General features: G+C 40.5%; 1 protein-coding gene across 1 annotated transcript; it reads right to left on the reverse strand.

Moving 5' to 3' along the window:
- Nucleotides 1-19358: 19358 nt before the first annotated feature.
- On the reverse strand, nt 19359-21219 carry LOC129253364 (trichoplein keratin filament-binding protein). The gene has a single exon (XM_054891711.1). The coding sequence runs from the start codon at nt 21138-21140 to the stop codon at nt 19524-19526; it is 1617 nt and encodes a 538-aa protein (XP_054747686.1). The 5' UTR covers nt 21141-21219; the 3' UTR covers nt 19359-19523.
- Between the last annotated feature and the right edge of the window lie 985 nt (nt 21220-22204).

Raw genomic sequence — 22204 nt, forward strand, 5'->3', positions numbered from 1 at the left:
AGTACAGCACTCAGATACAATTTAGTCCATTGTACTGCACTCGGATTCCCTTTTACCTATCTTTAAATCTACTCGACCTCCGAAGAAATCTGAATATATCTTATGGTGCCAAGGAGTCAAGGTGGTCGCTTCTTAATACTTCAGTGCCAAAGACTTCAAGCCTGATTCGAGCGAAGTCGGGGTAGACGCACAGAAAGTGGTCTGTCGTCTCATCCCACTCTCCACATGCTGGGCAGAGTGCACTGTCTGATTTACCTACCTTTTCCAAGTGCTTCGCCCACAGAAAGTGGCCCGTTATCATTCCAACCAGCTGTCTACAGTCGCTTCTGCTCAATGGCAGGAGAATCTGAGACAGTTCTGCGGTAGATTATGACAGGTAACATCAGTTTTGTCCATCAGCAGCCGCTCTCAGCCTATCAGGTTCGCTTGTGGGTTAGAGCAACGCGTTTGCTAACCGTGGCTTTGATGACTGCAGAAGGGAGTAGCAGAATGGGCTCCGGGCCAAAAAAGTTTGCCACAGAGCCCATTCTGGTTAAATAGTCACAGATCTCATTACCCGCGATACCCACGTGTCCCGGCTCCATGGGTATTATATTAGCATTAGGATATTATGTGTGCCGACAGAGTTTAACCTGGATTTCCAGTACTCAACTACCCTTCAAGTGGTTCGAGGGCTGTCTAAGGCCATGAGCGCAACTTTGCTGTCGCTACAGACACTTACAGATCTGCCTCTCCACATCTTTTCCACAACAAAGTTCTTGAACATCATAATCCTTCGCTAGAAACATAGATTTGTGCATTCCAAGAGCACATTGCAGTTTTGTCCCGCTGGATTCCACGTAGAAACCAGAACCGGAACCCTGCTCGGTCTTGGAACCATCCTTGAAAATGCGAGAACGGTGTTTGCCGGTCTCATTTTGAGAGTGTGACCACAATTGAACTCTGGCAGCAACACACTGTATCTCTTTTCAAGCACGACTCTGGATGGCATGGAGTGAAGGGCGTGGCGAAGATCGTTGGGTCGAACTCCATAGCTACTTTGTTGCCCAATGCCAGACAGCAGCCGTAAAAATTCCTATTGTGTTTCAACCTGCAGATGGCCTTCAATGCCTCTCCTTGGATGAAAACCTCAAATGGTGGTAGACTAACAAGAGCACCTAAGGCCGGGCCTGAAGTAGAAAATCACTACTAAGAAAACCGAAGATCTAGCAAAGGGTTTCCGCAAGATTCGATCTTTCAAACCAGCAACCCAACTCATTAGCTAACAAACTCAAAGCTGGTACAAAAAACTCACGCTAGCTCAACGCGGCACCTGCAACTCTGCAACTCGAGTCCACAGAATGCACTAAGAAAAGAGTGGCGAGCGTTAATCAAAAAGAGAGAAACTTTGGCACCAATACACAAAAGTCTTACTTTAGATGCTGGTGATTGGAATACTGCACGCACACAAACCGCAGGACATTCACGAAAGAATGGCGGCGAAGTTCATAAAAAAGACGAACCAATGCCTAACATGGCAACAAAAACAATTTCAAACATTAAAATAATTTCATGTAAAGGCGCAGTAAGTCAAGTCGCTTGCAGCTTGAAAATTGGGTGCACCTCAGCCGTGTTTACTGAAGAATGCGCCGACGATGATGAACTACAAAAAAGAGCTACTGTGTGGCCAGCTTTATTTTACTTCTTTTCAATTTGCAAGAATATCACGCAACATATTGCAGACAAAGAGTAAAAGAAGCCAACGCTTTCCTGTCTGTAAAACGATTGAAGTTATGTGCGAGTTTGTAGTTGATGGCTCTTTGCTGGTCGACTCACTCAAAGAAAGTGAGTGAGGGAAAAGAAAACGAAAATGCAGAGAGAAAAGAAAATTTGAATTACAAAACTTGTAAGTAAAACATTTTCAGTTAAAGAAAACTATGCTGCAAGTGAAGGAGCAGTGAGTAGACGTGCCGGCGTTACAGCAAATGCAAGCCACGCCTTGTTGTTGTCGATTCAGCACAAACTTAGGCGTACAGAGTTAGTGCAAGCAGCAAGGACATTGCGGGGGATCAAAAGGGCACACGCACGCTGTACTTCGCCACAAGACGTGATTGTTGGTATTTTCTCGCACATTTTTTTCGCACAGTGTAGTTGTACCCGATGATTCGGTTAAAGCCCAAAAGTATGCAAAGCGTTTTACATACAACAGCGTACGAGCATAAAAAGCGCAACTGTTCTCACTTGCTGAAGATGATGAAAATGTGCGGTTCAGAAAACAGGCAAAAGAAAAGTAACTCCCACAGTAGACCGCTGTGCAGCTGCAACAAAGGAAAACAAGAAGCTTGTGGCATCAGCCTTTGCTCACCAGCGAGCACGAATTTAATTTCGTACATGGCAACGACAGTGTCCTGCCTGTCCATCGCGGCGGTGTGCCCGGTGGCGCCACAAGTAACCGAATATATGTAGGTATGGGTGTGTGCCCACACACACATACACGCATTCGCACTTTGCTGTTGGCACCGAGTGCGACAGGCGTAGCCAGCAGAAGTGGCAGTGGAAGTGCAAGCACAAAAAATTTTGCGATTCACACAAGGAAAGCCTACGGGAAATGTATTCCATAATGCGTTACTGGAGCTAACTTGATTCGAATTTAGACGAGGGCCGGCGTATGCGTTAAGTGCAGCGCTGCACCCAGTTGCCGTCGGTCAGTTCCTTGCCGCTCGAAATGTGCGATTGCTCGCCGCTGTAATGCATTAAATTGAAATTAAATGTGTGGCATAGGGTTAAATAAAAAAAGCGCATGTGTGTGTGTGTGTGTGTATGTGCGCACTTTATGCTTGGCGCGCAGTTCTTCACAATTATTCGTTTCTTTGCACTCGAGCGCGCCACTTTGAATGTTGATTTTATTGCGCTCACTTTCCGCTCTACTTTGTAAATGTATATATAAGTATATATATGTGTGTATATGTGTGCAAGTGTTTGCGGCGTAAACTGTGCTTCATTTCCGTTGCGCTTGTTTATTTCGTTCTTTTCTCGAGCACACGAAATTTAATTTAAATAAAAGCCGACGCTTATATTTGAACGGCAAATGAAGAAATTTTTAATTTTCTTAAAAGCGGAAAGTGTTAATTACATTTGCCTTTACTATGGAAAAGCAACGCTATAAGCGCCGTAAAGTAGTTTTCTGTTGTCAGAAAAGCGGGAAGAAAGCAAACTTAAAAAAACTTCTGTATAAATGGCGGTTTGTGTATAAACTTATCCTTTGCAAGAAACTCACGTTCAGATTTTGCTGCTTGAAAGAACGAAATTGTCTAAATAAATACGCATAATAAAGAGCATTTGAAAGCAGTGATGAATTTTAACGTATTTGCAATGGACTAAAACCATGTATCACTAACGGTCGCTGAGACGGTATGGGTTGGTGCGTGACTAACATTCGGCATTCAGAGAGTTTATTTCCATCATGAAGAAGCTCCTTATAAAAAACGGTTTCCCTTCGGAGCCAGCTTAAATCTGAAGGTCCCTGCTGTAGTGGAACAACATCAGGAAACTACCACAAATAGGACGAGGAGCTCGGCCAAACACCCAACAGAAGTATACGCGCCAATTCTATTTTTTATTTTTGTATAATATATGTGTATAAGTATAGGGTGATTTTTCAGCTATTATCTTTTTAAACAGTTGGTTTAAACAGCTGACGCACGTGTCGTGTTTTGGTTCACTGTCAAACATCTTCAGTTTGGTCAATAATTTAACCATGAATCGTCTTACAAACGAACAACGCTTGCAAATCATTGAATTTTATTATAAAAATGCGTGTTCTGTTAGGAAAGTTTATCGCGCGCTTCTTCCATTTTATGGTCAGTTTAATCGACGGACTGAATTTAGAACCAAATTTACGTTGTTGGACACCAAACCACCAAAAAGAATTGAAGCCGAACGACCCACCGCAACGCAGAATTTTTGGTAAATGGGCTCTTGGAAAGTTGGCCGAAGATCCACTTTTTTATCGAAAAATTGTGTTCAGCGACGAAGCTCATTTTTGGATCAATGGGTACGTAAATAAGAAGAATTGTTGATTTCGGAGTGAAGATCAGCCAGAAGAATTGCAAGAGCTACCAATGTATACAGAAAAGGTCACAGTTTCGTGCGGTTTATAGGCTGGAGGTATCATTCGACCGTAATTCTTCAAAGATGCTGCGAATCGTAACGTAACTGTGGATGGTGACCGCTACCGTGAAATGATATCCAATTTTTTTTTGCCCAAAATGCAAGAGCTTGATTTGCATGACATGTGGTTTCAGCAAGACGGTGCCACATGCCACACAGCACGTGTAACAATTGACTTGTTGAGAGGCGAGTTCGATGAACATTTCATTTCACGTTCAGGACCTGTCAATTGGCCACCCAGATCGTGCGATATAACGCCTTTGGATTATTTTTTGTGGGGCTATGTTAAAGCTCATGTCTATTCAGACAAGCCTGCTTCAATTAACGCATTGGAAGACAACATTAAAGCATATAAATGTGAGATACCGGCCGAAACATTGGAAAGAGTATACCGAAATTGGACTAAGCGGATGGACCATTTGAAGCGCAGTGCGGTCAACATTTGCATGAAATAATCTTCAAATATTAAATTATGTGGACGATACTATCGATTTACATAAAAATTGCATACTATTTTCTGAATTTTACTTGTATTTTTTTTGAAAAACTTTCCTATAGCTCTTAAAAAATCACCCTTTAGTACGGGACATAGCTACAGTCATACTTATTAATAATGGTTTTTGTTTTTAAAGTTTTTAAAATTAAAATTTTTTTTCATCTTTGTATGGAAAAGAAATTAAGTAAAAAGCCTACAAAATTAAAATGTCATTTTTTTATTGGAAAAAAAAATTCCTGAAAACACCCTAAATTTTCGAGTTCTTGACAACCAGGGCCCCTTAAGCCGACCTCTTGGCAAAACGCCTTAATATTTTTTTCAAAAAGTAATCAGTGAAACTTCGACAAGTGACCACAATATTGACATAAACTGTTGACTGTGATTCATTCAAGGAAACTAATGTAACTTTCTCAATTTATTCCTTCCGCCGCTGGGTGGCCTGTAATGAACATTGCTTTAATGGAGTTATAAAAGTTAGCTAAAGCGTAAAACAGCTTCAGCTTTTTTGCTATTCTGAATACTCTGTTAGTTGACACACACACACCAAAAGCAATATGAATCAGAAAGTAAATGTTGTGTTTTTTTTTCTTTACACTACGGCGAGCCGCTCCTTTTAATAATTTCAAGAAAATGTATATATTTATGTATGTATGCAGGATGCAAACAGTATAATTTTTTCTTACATGCCACAAAATGTCATTGAAGTCAAATGCGTTTCAAGGATGTACATACTTACAATATAACGGCATGCATATGTAGGCATGTTGATGTATGCAGTCTATTAGCAAAGTTCTTGTGCGTTAGTGGGTCGAGTACTTGGCAGTTGCCCGGCATATACGCCTGCTTTCAGTGGCACACACAGGAAAATTGTATCGACATAATTGAAAGGAAAAATGGTTTCAAAGTTGCGCATAAACAGGGACGTCGAATTAAATCCGAAATATATACATTACATATACATTAGGGTGGGGCTTCCCGGGATGGTGGACTATGCACTCCCGCCTATACTTGCCATTACAGCGTTTACGACCCTCCTACCCTCAAGGGAAGAGTGGGAACGGAACGATGTAAGACAGGGCGTGTCCATCCATATATACAGAGATGGCTCAAGGCTTGGAGGCATGGTGTACGCTCCGAACATCTGGGGATCTCCTTCAGTTTTCGGCTCCCCGACTACTGTAGTGCTTTTCAGGCTGAACTGATGGCAATACTGAAAGCCGCGACACTGATACAGTGTGATGCGATATCTGGAAATGACATTTACATTTTCACTTACAGCCAGGCGGCGATAAAATCCCTCACAAAACAGTCGACAACCTCCAAGGTAGCCACAAAATACCGCACACGTATATTGATCAATATTACGGTGATCACGCTCCATCAAATACAACTTGTAAGAGCGGTTTCGACGCTTCCAATATGGCAATGTCGACGTGAGTGATAAAGATCGTAATCTGGTGGAATTAGAAGGGTGTCATATATTATGAACACCGTAACCCTTTCGGTACGGCTGGTACCTATGTGTACCACCAAAGCTTAAACGTCCCTAAAATGTTTAATTTACATTCAATCGAGTTTAGAAATGTACCGTGCCGTCTGTTGAGATTTTCGCAAACCGCACGTGCCTTTAGAGTACAGTTTTATATTCCCGTTATGCTCAGATTCGTGTTTTTTCTTTTGAGAGTAGTTAAAAAGTGCAGCGCGTGGACGTTTTGTGAAAATATCTGTGCATTCATAGAGATTTATTGGCAGATAACAACATATTTTAGAGAACTAAGGTTTATACCACATACTTGAAGTAAGTCCGGTGATAAAATGTAAATAAAAGTATATTTTTAGTGCACATTCTACAGGTGGTATGTAGGTGTACCAGTAGTCTTCTTAAGTGGTACAGTAGTCCGGTGAATACAACTTATTTTTCATTATTTTTCAATAGATTCCACATAGGATTTAGTCAGTAATATGAACTAGGACGTACGTAAGTTGTTGGAGGAGAAAGATAAAAGTTTCAGCGATTTGGAAGACTTTTCATCCAGAAGCTCAGATAACTTTGTTCCAAGCGAAACTATAAGTCAAGCTCTTCCAGTGCGGAAGACTTAGATAATGACACCATAAACAAGGTATAGGGGATATAAATGAATTCGATACAAACACATTAGACTGTGACCAACCACATGATGAAAATTTTGAGTGGAAATCTCCGGAGGATTTTGTTCCTAAGCGAACTGCAAGCGCTTCCCGTAATTGCAAAATTTGGCGCAAAAGTAACCTTGCGATGTTTTTTAGCTGTAATTAAAAAAAAAAAAGAAAAACTTTGATTCTTCTTGTGGATTATTTTTATTTGGTCCCTTAATTTTTTTTACATCAAGTCGAGAATATGATGTTATGTAAATGGCCGCCGCCACAGTTGATTGCCATTTGAACCCTTTTTATGGCATTTTCCATCACTTTGGCCAAAACTTCCGGCGATAGGTCCTCACATTCTTGACGGATATTGTCTTTAAGAGCTGCAAGAGTCTGAGGCTTGTTGCCATAAACCCGCGACTTCAAAAAGCCCCACAAAAAGAAGTCTGGAGCGGTCAAATTAGGCAATCTTGCTGGCCAGTGCAAATCGCCAAAACGGGAGATTAGGCGCCCGGTAAATGCATCCTTCAGCATATCGGTTGTGGTACATGCAGTGTGTGCCGTTGCACCGTCCTGTTGGAACCACATGTTTTTCAATCCCAACTCATCAAGTTGCGGCAAAAAGAACTCGTTGATCATTGCTCTGTAGCGCTCACCATTCACAGTAACCGTTTGGCCCGCGACGTCTTCGAAGAAAAAAGGTCCGATGACTCCTCCAACGAAAACAGCACACCATATAGTGACTTTGAGTGGGTGTAATGGCTCTTCGTGGGTTACACGCGGATTTTCAGTGCCCCAGAAGCGTAAATTTCGCGTATTTACGTACCGCTAAGATGGAAATGGGCCTCATCACTCATGATTATTTTTGATGAAAAATCATCTTCCTCTTGGTGGTGATTAAGGATGCCTTGAGCGTATGTTAGATGCGATTGGCGGTCAGCAGCTAATAGCTGATGCACCGTCTGGACTTTGTACGGAAACATCTTCAAATCTTGTACCAAAATTCGCTGTAAAGACCGTCGACTGATATCCATTTGCGTGGCACGTCGTCTGGTCGATGTCGACGGCGCTTCCATGACATCCTCGGTTACAGCTAGAGTTGGGTATTTCCCGAGAAAATCCCAATCTCGAGAATCGGGATTTCCCGAAATAATGAAAATTTCAATTCTCGAGATGCGGGATTTCCCGAAAATAATTTTTGAGATTTCTCGAGAATTCTCGAAAATTCGGGAAAAATTCCAAAAAATTAAAAAAAAAAATCTAAAACCAGTGTAAGAGCAATGAATTTCATAAAATATTATTTTTATTTATTTTTATTAAAGTATAAATTACATAAAAAAATATTTGAAAATATTACTATTTCAATTATTGCAAACAAAAAAGTGAAACAAAAATAATTACAAAAAAATTCAAAACAAAAATAATTCAAGATTATACTTATTAAAATAGGGGAAAAAAGTGATTGTAAACATTATTTCCCAAAATGGTGTTTTAAAAAATACAGATTCCTCTCATTTTGAGTCGATGTTGGCTTAACAGTGTTAAAAGCCCCGATCAGTCTTTCAACATTTTGTGTTTTCTCTCCAGTTTTTTCATATATATTCTTGAATTTCAAAACTATCTTGCGAACCTTTTTTACGATTTCAAATGCAGACTTTATAGTGACCGTCTTGTCAGCAACAAATACGATATTGTCGTCCTCGTCATCGGAAGCGTTTTCCGCATTAATGTCGGAAAATGAAGTACTGGCTGCATTGTTTTCATTTTCATCGGAGCCTCTATCATCCGAATCGTCTCCATCGCTTACGTCACTATCGTATATCCTGTTTGCGACTTTTCGTTTCTGGTACATTACCTCCATGACCGCCAAATGTATGCCGTGATTGTAGCAAATCTGTTGATGCGTTGGTGATAGTCTCCCAAATTTGATCATGACACTGACACCATCACTTGTAATAGCCACGATGTCGGACTGTAGTTTTATATTGAAGTCTGAAAGCTTTGCATTTACGAGCTCATATACTTTTTCAGCGGGACATGATTCCTGAATGCGAACCAGGCCAAGGTTGTCAGATTGTCCATCGTCATAATATATATGGATGTTCATGTAACGTCGGTTTCGCACGCTTGTCCACTCGTCGATGCTCAAGCTGAACTTACGCTGTGCAGTACTTTATAACCAAACCCAGAACAGCTTTGTGACACTTTGGAAGATGAAATCCTAAGCGGCTGATACTATTACGAATGAACTTTTTGTTATCGCGTTTAGTGGAATTCCATCTTTTGCAGCCAATTTTGCTACAATTTGTTCAAGCGATTCAGGCGAGGAAGAAGTATTGAAAAAGTTGTGAAGAGTTCGGGTCTTCTTGGCTGGTGGCTGTTCTTTTGGTGCCTCATGTTCCCTTCGCTTTATGTTGTGTACCCTCTCCATGTGACGGTGAAGTCCAGATGTTGACGATGACTTGCATTTAATGATTTTATTGCATTTCAAACATGTTGCTTCGTCGTCAAATCGCTTGAAAAGCTGCCACACTTGGTCGTATTCGTATTCTGAACTCATGATTTTTAATGCTAAAAATTCAAAATTTGTTTTAAATTTTGTTTTTTAAAGGAAGTAACTAACCGGTACTCACAGTCAACGATACGTCGATTCAAAACTTAAAAATAAGTAATATTTGGACCACAAAATATTTTATTATACGGTGTATAATTTATACTTAATCAGGTACCACAAAATGAAATGCACCCGCTCACTACAAAAAATAAATTTACAAACGTCGTCTGTGCAGTCTGCGAACAAATTGAAATTGCTTGACTATTTTCAAAGCATTTCTAATTGCTTAACTGCTGCTACCTATAAGAAACACATAAAACTAAACTTCATTAGCTTGATGTTACAGTGCTTTCCCTCGACATAGCATAGCAACGCATCTAGCATTTACTCTGTAGTCACCCTAAAACAAAAAAAAACAAACAAACAAACAAATGGAACAGTTATACTGTTGTGGCTTTTCGCATAGCAATTGAAACTATTGTGTGAATTGTATGTGATTCTGCGAAACAGTATGTAGTGTGCGATTCTTTGTAACATAATGGCCGTTACAGTTTGGTGTTTCCAGGTATTAATCATATGTATGTGTATTCTTTTACTTTTGAAAGAATTGTTTTTTCTGTTAATATTTGACAACAAAAATTAAAAAAAAAATGGATTTCTCGAGAAATCTTGAAACATTCTCGAGATTCGGGATTTCCCGAAATGCTAAAAATTTCAATTCTCGAGATTCGGGATGGAAAAATATCGAGAATTTCTCGAGAATTCCCGTCGGGAAATTCCCGAAACCCAACTCTAGTTACAGCAGCAATATTCTCTGCAGAACGGCTACTCCGGGGTCTGCCACGCCTGGCAGCATCTCGTGTTGTGCAGTCTCTTCGAGGCGAGCGACTAAACGTCGCAGTGTTTTACCAGTAGGCGTTGGACGGCGAGGAAATCTGCGACGAAATTCACGTTGTGCCAAAGTCACCAACCGATTATTGGTCAAATAAATAGTCAGCAATATTCCGCGTTCTGGAGCAGTGTAGCGTAACATTGTTTATTAACGTGTATTTCGCATGTGTTTACTACACAAATGTGAAAACAGAACTGACATTAGGGGCCAATCGCAAAATTTATAGCATTTTCTGATAGGACGATTACTTTAGCGCCACCTGTTACCTCGCACAGCATGTATTGGTGACATTTTTCAAAAACTTATACCGAAATCCGTTTATATGTACATAGCTCAGTGCACGAATGAGTGTATACAGATACTAGAAAGTGAGCAATCAGCAAGAAAAAACTAAAACTGACTAGAACTAATGCTGGCGAAATAAAAGTAATTATTGGATGCATGTTCCTTGCGTGAAAGATTATTGGTCCCTTCATAAATCTCTGGGTAATAAATCTATTCAAGAAGCAATTGCTAGGGATCGATACCTATTTATCACATCTAAGATGTATTTCGCATGCCCGGTAAAACCAGTAAACTGTAGTAAGACTTATTACCTAAACGATTTGGTACAATGTCTAAAAAAAACTTTCCAAAAGTGTAGACAAGACAGCAGCTTCCAAAGTATAGACGAGTCGATGACAAAATTCAAGGACCGCAGCTCACTGAAGCAATGCATGCCCCTAAAACCGGCGAAAAGGGGTATAAAAATGTGGCTGAGGTGTGACGCTGTAACAGGTTACACGTACGATTTCAATATTTATTGTGGAAAAGACCTTGAAGAACACTCGGGCACCCTTGGAGAAAGAGTAGTAACTAAACTCATCAGCTCAGTCGCAGAAAATGATGTTACTTTGTGTTTCGATCGCTTTTTCAAATCAGTTAATCTGTTAAATACTTTACCTTATCCAGCCGTTGGTACTACAATGCGTAACAGAAAAAACGTTCCCGAGTTTACAAGTAAGAAACTTGAGCGAGGAGAAGCAGAATTAAAAAATACATCATCTGGTCTTTTATGCGTAAAGTGGCAGGACACGGAGGAGGTTTTGGTAATAAGTAATTGCCACGAACCAGGCATGACATTTGTTACAAAAACTTTAAAAACAGGGGGAAAAATCCAAGTGCCATGTCCAAATGCAATTCAATTTTATCGTCAAAATATGGGAGGTGTCGATTTAGCCGATCAAATGAGTGGACTTTTTTACCGCTTTCTTATGATGGCAGCCGTAATCATTGGATCATTTATAACGAACTTAGAAGGGGAAAAATGCCTTTCAAATCGTTTTTGGTGACCTTGGAAGAGACACTCATACATGGATGAAGGCTCCAAAGTCACAGCTGTTCCTAGGTCGGTACGGCCAGGACCAGTACGTCGGGTTACAGGACAGAAACATCTACTTATTGAAAGCGATACACGATGGCGTTGTATTAGTTGCAGCAAATAAAAAAGCAGACACGTACAAAAACAATATGTAAGGAGTGCCAAGTTCCCTTGTGCAAGTTTTGCTTTGCATCATTTCATACATAATTTTATTTAAAATTATTACATTGCTTTGAATTGCCATCTATGTATTTGATTACTAATTGCTTGATTCTTTATAAAATTACTAATTTTGTGTATTATTTACATGCAAAATAAATGAATTATTTCGTTTTATTATTGTAAGAAAAAATATGCTCTAGTATGTTTTGTAGGACGGTTGATACACATATGTACCACATAACGTTCCGGATGGTACAATGGTTTACCACCACCCCAATCAGTCAACCTCTTATCCCACGTCCCTTTCGACTCCAAAGAAATTTTATTTGGTGCCCAAACAACTCCTTTTTTACATTAAGCGAAATCTACCACTACGCATAGAGTTCCGTATCGAAAGGGTTAAGCCATCTGAAACCATCACTACCGATCGTTACCCACCGCAGCTAGTGCGTTTGAATCGAGCTCTCAAAGAAAAGCGGCCGGAATGGGGCGATAGACGGTAGACACGACAAACTGATTTTGTTGCATGACAAAGCCAGGTCACACGTTGCTAAATCGGTCCACAAATATTTAGAGAGACTTAATTGGGACATCTCAGCCCCACCCGCCGTATTCCCAAGACATTGCACCTTCGAATTACCACCTGTTCCGATCGATGCAGTCAGCCCTTATTGGAGAGCGATTCACTTCTTACGGGAGCATCGCAAACTGGTTCAATGAATGGATCAAGTCAAAAGAACTCAAATTTTTCGTCAGAGGAATCCGTATGCTACCTGAAAGATGGAGTAAAGTTGTAGCTTCCAATGGCACATACTTCACATACCAGTATTAGGTGCACAACTAAATTCTCGATGTTTTTTGTACTTTTTCCCATCTTTCTGTTTGATCTCGTATACCGTCGCGGTAAAACTGTTCATCTTTCGAGGCTATCCACGGATCAATCAATTTTTTGATGTCTTCATATGAATGGAACTACTGGTCAGCTAGACCATGTGCCATCAATCAGAGCAGATGATAATCGGATGGCGCAATATCTGGAGAATATGGCGGGTGGGGTAGGATTTCCCATTTCAGTGCTTTCAGGTAGGTTTTAATGGGTTTGGCAACGTGAGGCCGAGCGTTGTCATGCTGTAAAATCACTTTTTCATGCCTCTCAGCGTATTGCAGCCGCTTCTCGCGCAGTGCTCGGCTCAATCGCATCAATTGAAGTCGATACCGATCCCCAGTGATGGTTTCGCTTGGTTTTAACAGTTCGTAATAAATAACACCAACTTGGTCTCACCAAATACAAAGCATAACCTTCGCAGCGTGAATATTCGGCCGATGCGACGATAAAGAAGCATGATCGGTCAGTCCCCATGACTTTCTTTTCTTTGGATTGCTGTAATGAATCCATTTTTCATCACCCGTCACGATGCGATAAAGAAAAAAAGTTATTCACAAGCGAAAAAACGACGGTTTTAACTCATAAGGAACCCAAGACCCCTGTTTTTGAATCATTCCCAAAGCATGCAATCGCTTGGAAATGGACTGGCGGGTAACTCCTAAAAGTGAAGCAAGCTCTTCTTGCGTTTGATATGGATCCTCATTGAGGAATGCCTCCAATTCAGCGCCTTCGAAGGTTTTTGGCCTTCCTTCACGCGGACGGTCGTCAACATTAAAATCACCGTCTTTGAAGCGACGGAATGAATCTCGGCACGTTGTTTCACTTAAAGCAGCATCTCAATAAACTTTTTATAGCTCTCGATGCGCTTCAGCCACCGTTTACGACGTTCAAGATCCCTTGAATTTAACTCATAAGTTAAGTCCCAAATCCAGTGTTTCTGAATCATTCCCAAAGCATGCAACCGTTTGGAAATGGATTGGCGGGTAACTCCTAATACTGTAAAAGAAGTTAAATAAAAAGCCTAAAAAATTTAAATATTGCCTTTCACTTTTTTTTTAATTATTCCTGAAAATATCCTAAATTTTTTACCTCTAGACCACCAGGACCCCTTAAGTTCTATTTATTAATGCTGTAAATCCTGTAAGGAGTTGCTTTAGTTTTGACCCATACTGTATATAAGATGATTCAATATATTACAAAGGTATTTGCTTTTTTATTAAAAAATAGCCATATACGGTTATTTTACCCGTACTGCAATTTAGTGCCCTACGCCTGTAGGCATGCAAAGGCTTACCCTCCTATACGCACGCGCCTGCTCTCGAGGTGCAATGCTTAGTAATACCTACTCACTCAGCGGCATGTGCTTTTCGCTCTTAATCTCGTTAAAGTTTTAGCAACGGCCTGCTCTTGTAGTGTTTTTGTTATACGTATTTATGTGTAGGTATATACATAGCTTTCCGTTTCACCAGCTTGATTTAGCGTTTTGTTAGGAGTTAAGTTACTTCCTACTTTAACGAACTTCATCCGTTTGTGGCGTTGCCACAGAACGCGTAATTATACTGCATATAGTACATACACATATATGTACATATTCAATAGCTGTTGCACTCACCACTTCGGCTAGACTTCTTTGCTTTCCCTCGGATATGTAATTACTAACGCATGTGTGTCAATCTTTAAGAGGGCGCATACAGCTGCGAACATTGAAATCCGGACGTTTAAAAATTTACCACCGCATAAGTCACAAAACGTAAGAGTTTCAAATGGTTTATAAACTGAAAAAAAAAAAACACCAGTCTAACGGTTAGACGCGATAGAAGTGAAACCTTCCGTAAAAAAAACTGAGAGAGAATAAGACGAAAGCAGCATTAGGGGCGGGATAATTATAGGTTCATTATAATATTGCTATAAAGTTCATATTTTATTTTCTTCATTTTATTATTATTCATCCTCAATGTTTTCAATTTCAACAAATGATAAGAGTGGCTTATGATAGCTAAAATATGATACAAATGCTTTGGTTTCGATGTTGTCAACATGTCTTTGAAATACCGCGCCAATTGTTGTTTTTGATCATGTTGTCGATTCAGTGCGATTGTTACACATTTTTAAATTGAATGTTGTATTGAGAAAGTCAATTGAAGGAACCGCTGTGCCCAATGCAAAATTTACGTTAAAATCGCCACTTAAAATCATTGGAACTTTATCGTAATCTTTTCTAAGTATCCGCGATACTTCTAGTGTATACTTTATTAAATTTTCGTGAATGAATTCCGTGATGCTATTTATTGATTTTTTTTTCTGTCGATATTCACGACACTTTTCTGCATTATTTTTCGGCATAATTGGGGTAAATATTTAAAAATGAAAATATTTACGAATATAAAAACACACACGGTTGCTATTATGAGCGTCCCCAGCAAAACCTGCGTGACCGAAACTCTAACACAATTACATTTTTTTGAATGTTACAAACACATATGAACGCAGGTTTTGCTGGGGCGTGACCGAAACTCTAACACAATTACACATATGCACTCGTATTTGTTTGAAAATCGACTTTTTTTTTTGGTTCTCCGTCACCTTTGGAAAATGTGTAAACAGTAAGCAAACTTTATTCATATATTTTCCTCATTTTTGCATCAGTAAAATTAAACAAACGCCGTAGCCGAATGGGTTGGTGCGTGACTACTATTCAGAATTCACAGAGAGAACGTCAGTTCGAATCTCGGTGAAAACACCAAAATTAAGAAAAACTATTTTTCTAATAGCACTCACCCCTCAACAGGCAATGGCAAAACACCGAGTGTATTTCGGCCATGAAAAAAAGCTCCTCATAAACATATCATAAAATAAAATAAAATATCTGTTTAAAAAAAATTTTTTTCTTGTGACTCGAACCAAGGATTTTGGATCGGAAGCTCACATTGCTAGTCGCTCGGCTACCGCGCCATGCTGTCGGCGCTGGCCTAAAAGTTATTTAGTTCATCGCTACGTTTATATCAACATATAATATAACGCTTCGTAACTAAATAACTTTGAGGCCCGCGCCGACAGCATGGCGCGGTAGCCGAGCGACTAGCAATGTGAGCTTCCGATCCAAAATCCTTGGTTCGAATCACAAGAAAAAATAAGTTATTTTTATTTAGTTCGTCGCTACGTTTATATCAACATATAATACAACGCTTCGTAGCCAAGTTGGTCGCTTTTTTCGTTTCACTTTTCCTCAAATCACTCCCAACGATTCTAAAGAAGTTTTCACTTCAAAAACTCTAGTAGAAATAAAGAGTGATCAATTTAGCGATACCAGATTTTATGGGTTGTTCGGAAAGTAATTCCTTTTTTTTCTGACAGAGAATTTAATTGTATTTTTTCACAGCTAACTTCACACTTACGTCGCGTTGTCATTATATGTTTTGACAGCTGATATAGCAAGACTTGTGTGTGAATAAGTTCAATTGATTTTACGCAGTAGTTTTTGGGCGGTGCCCTTTTAAATATGGAGACCAATAAGCAGCATTTCATTATATTTTACTTTTTTACTATAGAAGAGGTAAAAATGCTGTTCAAGCCAGAAAGAAATTAACCGATGTGTATGGAGAAGAAGTGTAGACAATACGCCAGTGCCAGAAGTAGTTTGCAAAATTTCGACCCGGCAATTTTGATGTCGAAGATGCACCAGCTTGTTGAAGGCCGGTTGAAGCTGAGAAAGACGCGATAATGGCATTAGTTGATGCAAGCCGGCAAATAACAACACGTGAAATCGGTGAGAGGTTAAATTGATCGAAACCAACTATTTGTGACCACCTGAAAGGCCATGGTTTAAGATCGTCTTTCATTTTCACCACAAAAAAAAACGAAATTACAACCCAATAAATTGAAATAAAACAACGAAAATTCAAATTGATTAGTCAGTCTTTATTATTTTTGTGTGGAACCATTCATGAGATCTATTTTTTTAAAGTTAATCCCTTTCAGATGTTGGGCCATAATTCGGCCATCCGTAAACACCAATTTTAAATGACTCGCTGGAGGACTTCGGTCGGTATCTGGTGAATGACTCTAGTAATGTTGGCTTCCAATGCCCCAATCAAAGCTGGTTTATCCACAAAGCATTTGGGCTTAAAAATATTCCCACAAATAAAAGTCTGAGCGTGTGGTATCACACGATCTTGGTGGCCAATTCAGTGGTCCGAGACGTGAGATAAATCGCTCACCCAAATGACAGCAAACGACGCAATAAATCCATTGTTTCACAGGTTGTATGGCCGTCTTGCTGGAAGTAAACGCCGTGGAGATGACAGGCTTTAATTTTCGGCTCCACAAAGTTGTTTATCATGACGCGATAGTGTTTGCCATTCATTGTTACATTGAAGAAATATGGGCCGACGATTCCTCCAACCCATAAACCACGCCAAACGGTTGTTTTCAATGGATTTCTGTTGGATAGCTGTTCTTGAACGGCTTGGGGTTGCTATTCAGCTGAAATACGGCAATTTTTCTTATACACGTAGCCATTAAGCCAAAAATGCGCCCCATCGCCGAACAAAATGTGCACCATAAGTTGGCCTGAGCGTGCGATGAACACTTTTCACAGAGCGTCGATTTTCGTAACACAATTGTACGATTTGTAAACGTAAGTCCTTGCCGATACTTAAGGCTTCCCCTGATGAAATGCCAATGAATAGTGAAGAAAAGTATGTATTTATTTTAACAGTAGTCACACGTAATCTGTCTATACTACGCTGGGCCTGTCTGGTCCCCTGGAACAAGTGACACGCAGTGGATAAAGCTCCAGACTTGCCAAAACACTGATATTCGGACAGCGACGGGTTGATTCCTGATGTCCCCTCTTCAAAACCTTCACAACGAGGCACAGATGCCCCCAGTAAAGGAGCATAATAAACCACTCAGCAAAAAGTTTCTGCTTGGGTGCTACCGCAGATTTTACCCTTGCAAACACCTGCTTGAACCAGAGTCGCCTCCCAAGCACCTGCTCAATTACGTCGACGAGATCCAGGACAAATCGAACAGACATCTACTGAACCAGACAGTGTTTAGACAGACAATAAACGGCATTTATCAAGAGACCATCAGCGCTTTCATAAACTTTCGACCACCGAATGCCGTAATCGGAGTCCAACCACCTACACCAGATGAAGACCTCCAGCTTCCTCGTGAGACCCGTGTAACACTGGTACAGTTACGTTCTGGATATTGTAGCAGGTTAAACACCTACTTATCCAGAATTAAACACCTTCTATGTTCTTGCCCTGCATTAGCTAGAACCAGATTAAATGCTTATGAGCTTTACAATATGAGAAGTTAGAATACCTCTCGGGGATAGAGCTCCAAAGTTGACTTAGATTCGCAAAAGACGCAGGCGTATTACAAGATGTCTATAACAAATAAACGTAACGGTCTAGCTCCATCTGGTAACACTAAGGATCAATAGGTCTATGTGATGGCTTTCAGCCAGCCAGGTCAACTTAAACTAACCTATCCAGAATAGACCCCGACATACTAAACATATGTGCTGCACGTGAAGGCACCCCGCACGGCACTAACCACCTTTTCACATGCCCCACTAAACCCACTCATCCAACACCCTCTTCCTCTGGACCCAACCTGTCGAAACAGCAAGTTTCTTGGGGCTACCTTTAGATGAGTTAGACGAAGACGACTGGTGATATACACTGACATGGCTTAGTATTGCTGCTACAACAACAACAGCAACAAAAAGTGCATCCAATCTGATCACCCTTTACCTACAATAGCACAAAATAAATTTACGGAATTAATGGACGATGGCGCAAGGAAAGTTGCACATCAAAAAGTACGGGCAACATTTCTCTCGAACCCTTCATGGACCATCTCAAACGATGTTGTCGTCGTACGCTACTGCGCATGAATGTCCAAATCAGCTGATTACTTTCCAAGCATTACCAGATTTCACGAATCAGAATAAAAACAAAATAGATACCTTTGACATACAAACCAACACAAGGAAAGAAAAAATCAAATAAGCTACTTTAGTGATATCACTTTACATGGCCCTCTTCCCATTGGGAACCCCCTCGTACTTGTAATGAATGTATACGGACGATAGTGGGTTGACGCTCCCTACTAATACTGGCCACTCTCCTCGGCCACCGACATCTTTAGTTTAAAATAATGTAGCGTGAAATGAGTTTTACATCACTGCGAACATTTGCCAGATTGGCAGTAAAACCTGCTGGTAGTTTTAAGTCTGAGTAAATCCCCAACCAGCCTTCTGTTCTGCAGACGATTATTTTTTGTTTCTTTCATTCGCCGCCTTTACGTCCTAAAGCGTGTTGGTGACTGCGCGCCAGCACACACACCTGCACTCTCCAGCCATTTACTTTTCACACTCTTGCCAGTCCCTGGAGCGGAGTTCTAATGCGGTTTTAAACGCGGCTCGAGGAGCTTTACTCACCGGAGCGCAAAAACTCATACGTACGAGCATATCCATGCACATGTAATGTAGTTTGCGTGCGGCGCTGGTCGCCTCAACATTTCTGCTGTGAATGGTTTTTAATTGCAGTTGTAGGGATTGCGAGAAAGTTTTAAGTGGTTTTCGTGATGAACTACTGAAAGCTATGAAAAAGCGTACATTTTTCAAAAGCCACTCAAAGTATAGAGGAATACTCTGATGTTCACTAAATCCTCAGCGAAACATAGTAAACTGGAAGGTATGATTAAAAAAGCGACAGAAATAATGCAAATTTGATAATTATGTAATTTTTCTTCAATTTATGCAAAATTTTGTGAAAATGCTTATGGAAATATGTTCTAAAACTACGACTCACAAAAATTACGAAAATGCATCTTTACTAACAAATTCTTAAACTCAGTTGATATGCAGAAAAATCGTGCGGCTCATGTCCAGGCTACGCGTTTTCGCGCGAACTTTGGACGGGCTGACGATTCCGGTGTGACTGCGCACAGCGATCGTTGCGTGTCCAAGCGCGCTGTGTCGATATCGTGGCGCGCTGCCGGCAAGTCCTGCCAAACGTCCAGGTTCAAATTCGTGAAAGAGTTGACCACTTTGGGCAGTTCGGCAGGCGTGCATTTGCGGCGCCCGAAACGTGTCGCAGAATTGGGAGCACTCGCTATGCGTGAATTGCTCGGCATGAGTTGTGCAATGCTTACGTTGTCATCAGCCACTGAAGCGCGATCTGCGCCATCGCCACAAGTATCAACGTCGCACAGCTGCGGTGTGGAATTACAACCGGCGCTGCGTGGCGATTGCTGTTCCTCTGCTATTAATTGCTTTAGCTTCTCGTTGGAACTCTCGAGAGCCGAGAGGTGGGTGGAGCGCACTTCATAAGCATCTGTTTGACGCTGAAGATTTTCGCTGATACGCGCGCCAAACGTGCAACGCTCATCGCTCAGCAGTTGCTTTACTTCATGGTAACGTTCCAAATGCTGTTGTTGCCATGCGGACTCAAGACGTTGCATGTTGTACTTTGCCTCCGATTCGTACATGGCTTCGACTTGTGAGAGTGTGAATGCCGACGCCTCCAAGTGCTCTTTGTATTTGTTCAATAGATTCTTAACGGTTTCGTTGCGTGTAGTGTAAGCGTTCAGCCGCTCTAATACGCTTATGCAGAGTTTGATCTGATTGCAGAATGCCTCGGACCTTTTGCGTATGTAAACTTTGATTTTTTTCAAATTATATGCCTGCGACACGTCAGTTATGTCCGCCACTAACGTACAGCTCTCCTCCAATAACTCCAACTCTTTTTCCAAATCAGCCAGACACGTGCGCAAAAGCTGCTCCTCCTTCTTTAATTCGTCCGCCTCTAGCTGGCGCCGCTTCAATTCCTCCATATGCTTCTCCTGCAATCCACGTATCTCTTTGATCTCCTTTTCACGTATCAGTTGACGTTCTCTTTGCACCTGCTCGGTACGATTGATCTCCTCCTGTAAACGCAAATTTCGTTCTTGTGTCACTGCTTCTTCACGCTCACGATTCAACTGTTCTTCGATTTTCTTATCCAGCCAATTGAGTTTGGCTAGCGTCTCATTGCTGGACTTTGATTCGAACAAAACATTGTCATCGTCTACGCCATGACGCCAACGCCCGTACAACTTAGCCTCCAAATCCAGTTTACGCTTGATATTCTCACGCTCTCTCTCATTTTGCTCAATCTTCTGCAATTGTTCGTTGGTTGCGTTAATCTTGCGTGGTCGGGGCCTATCGCGTGCAAGCAACTCTTTTTCATACATAGCCTTCTCCTTTTCGAAGAGTTCGCGCAAACGTTCGCGACGTTGAGACGTTTGTTGCTCCTTTTCACGCTTCTCGCGACGTTGCTTTAGCTGCTCTTCCGCATTCTTGTAGTACTCCGGCTTGGTCCAGTTTTCGTAGCGAGTCGTCACTTTGCCCCAATGGTCGTAATAACGATTAACTGCAGCCGTGCGCTCAATGCGCTCATGTTCGATTTCTCGACGGCGCGCAAAAAGCGCCTGAATCTGATGGGAACGAACGGCCATCTTCGTCGTTTATTGTTTGGCACTCGATAATGTTCGCTTCTCACAAGGGGCGGAAACTGCAAAATATTAAAAAAAAAATATAGTTAGTTGTGTTTAGTGAAAATTTCTAGGCAGTTGTGTACATTTATAAATAAAAATATTTTTTGTGGCAATTCTGAACTTTTGTCTTTTCTGAAAGATTTTTTATTTATTTTTTTTCAAAACAGGTGGTGCGGCGGAGGTGTTTTATACGATATAAAACCAATACTAATAGTGCAATTGGCTGCTGTGTCGAAAAAGAATTCAGTCCGAATTCGAAGAGTCCAAAAATTCAAGGTTTTTCAAAATAAATTTGAAAATTTTTAATTTACATTGTACGAACTATATAAGAAATCAATGTTAGAACCCTTTTTTAATCATGTCTTAACACAATTTCTACCATAGGTGTAAGGCATTTTTTAAAATGCTAATTTAAAATTATTTTCTAAGTTTGATAATTTATTTTCCATAATGTTTCGACTTTTCGTGTTTTTTTTTTGGTTTTTTGTACATTTACATTTTTCTTCTGATTTTTTTAATGATTTTACAAGAGTATTTAATTTTAAAACATTTTGCACTTAATATTGAAACCATTTGGCAACACCATTTCAATTCTAATTTATAGTAGGACAAGGCGAATCTATTAAAGGTGGTGTTGGTAAATCAGACGATTTGTTTTTTTTTCTTTCGCTGTGTACATGTAGCTGTCAGCACAGAATAAAATGAAGCGAATTATTTTTTTGTTTCCTACTTTTCCAATACTTTGGCGAGAAATCAAACGTACAAAACATTGTTCTTGCTTTAGTGCGACAACCTTCAATGAATACGCCTTGAGGGCATCCCCATTTCAGAGTTCCGATATTTACTTCGCAGTGACATCAATTCAAATTCATCTTGTAAAATTGCCATTCGAAGCATACTATTGTATATACTATCATAGTACTAAGTATGCTACATATTCGTGAAGGTCGTCCAAAATCAGTTGTTGTTCCGAAAACCATTGATACTGTGCGCGAACTGATATTGCAAGATCGTCATGTGACCTA

Source organism: Anastrepha obliqua, chromosome 1 (assembly GCF_027943255.1).
Source record: "Anastrepha obliqua isolate idAnaObli1 chromosome 1, idAnaObli1_1.0, whole genome shotgun sequence".
In the NCBI taxonomy this organism is placed as follows: Eukaryota; Metazoa; Arthropoda; class Insecta; order Diptera; family Tephritidae; genus Anastrepha; species Anastrepha obliqua.

Excerpts from the sequence above, each read along its gene's own strand:
- LOC129253364 (XM_054891711.1), bottom strand. The coding sequence starts at position 21,140 with ATGGCCGTTCGTTCCCATCAGATTCAGGCGCTTTTTGCGCGCCGTCGA.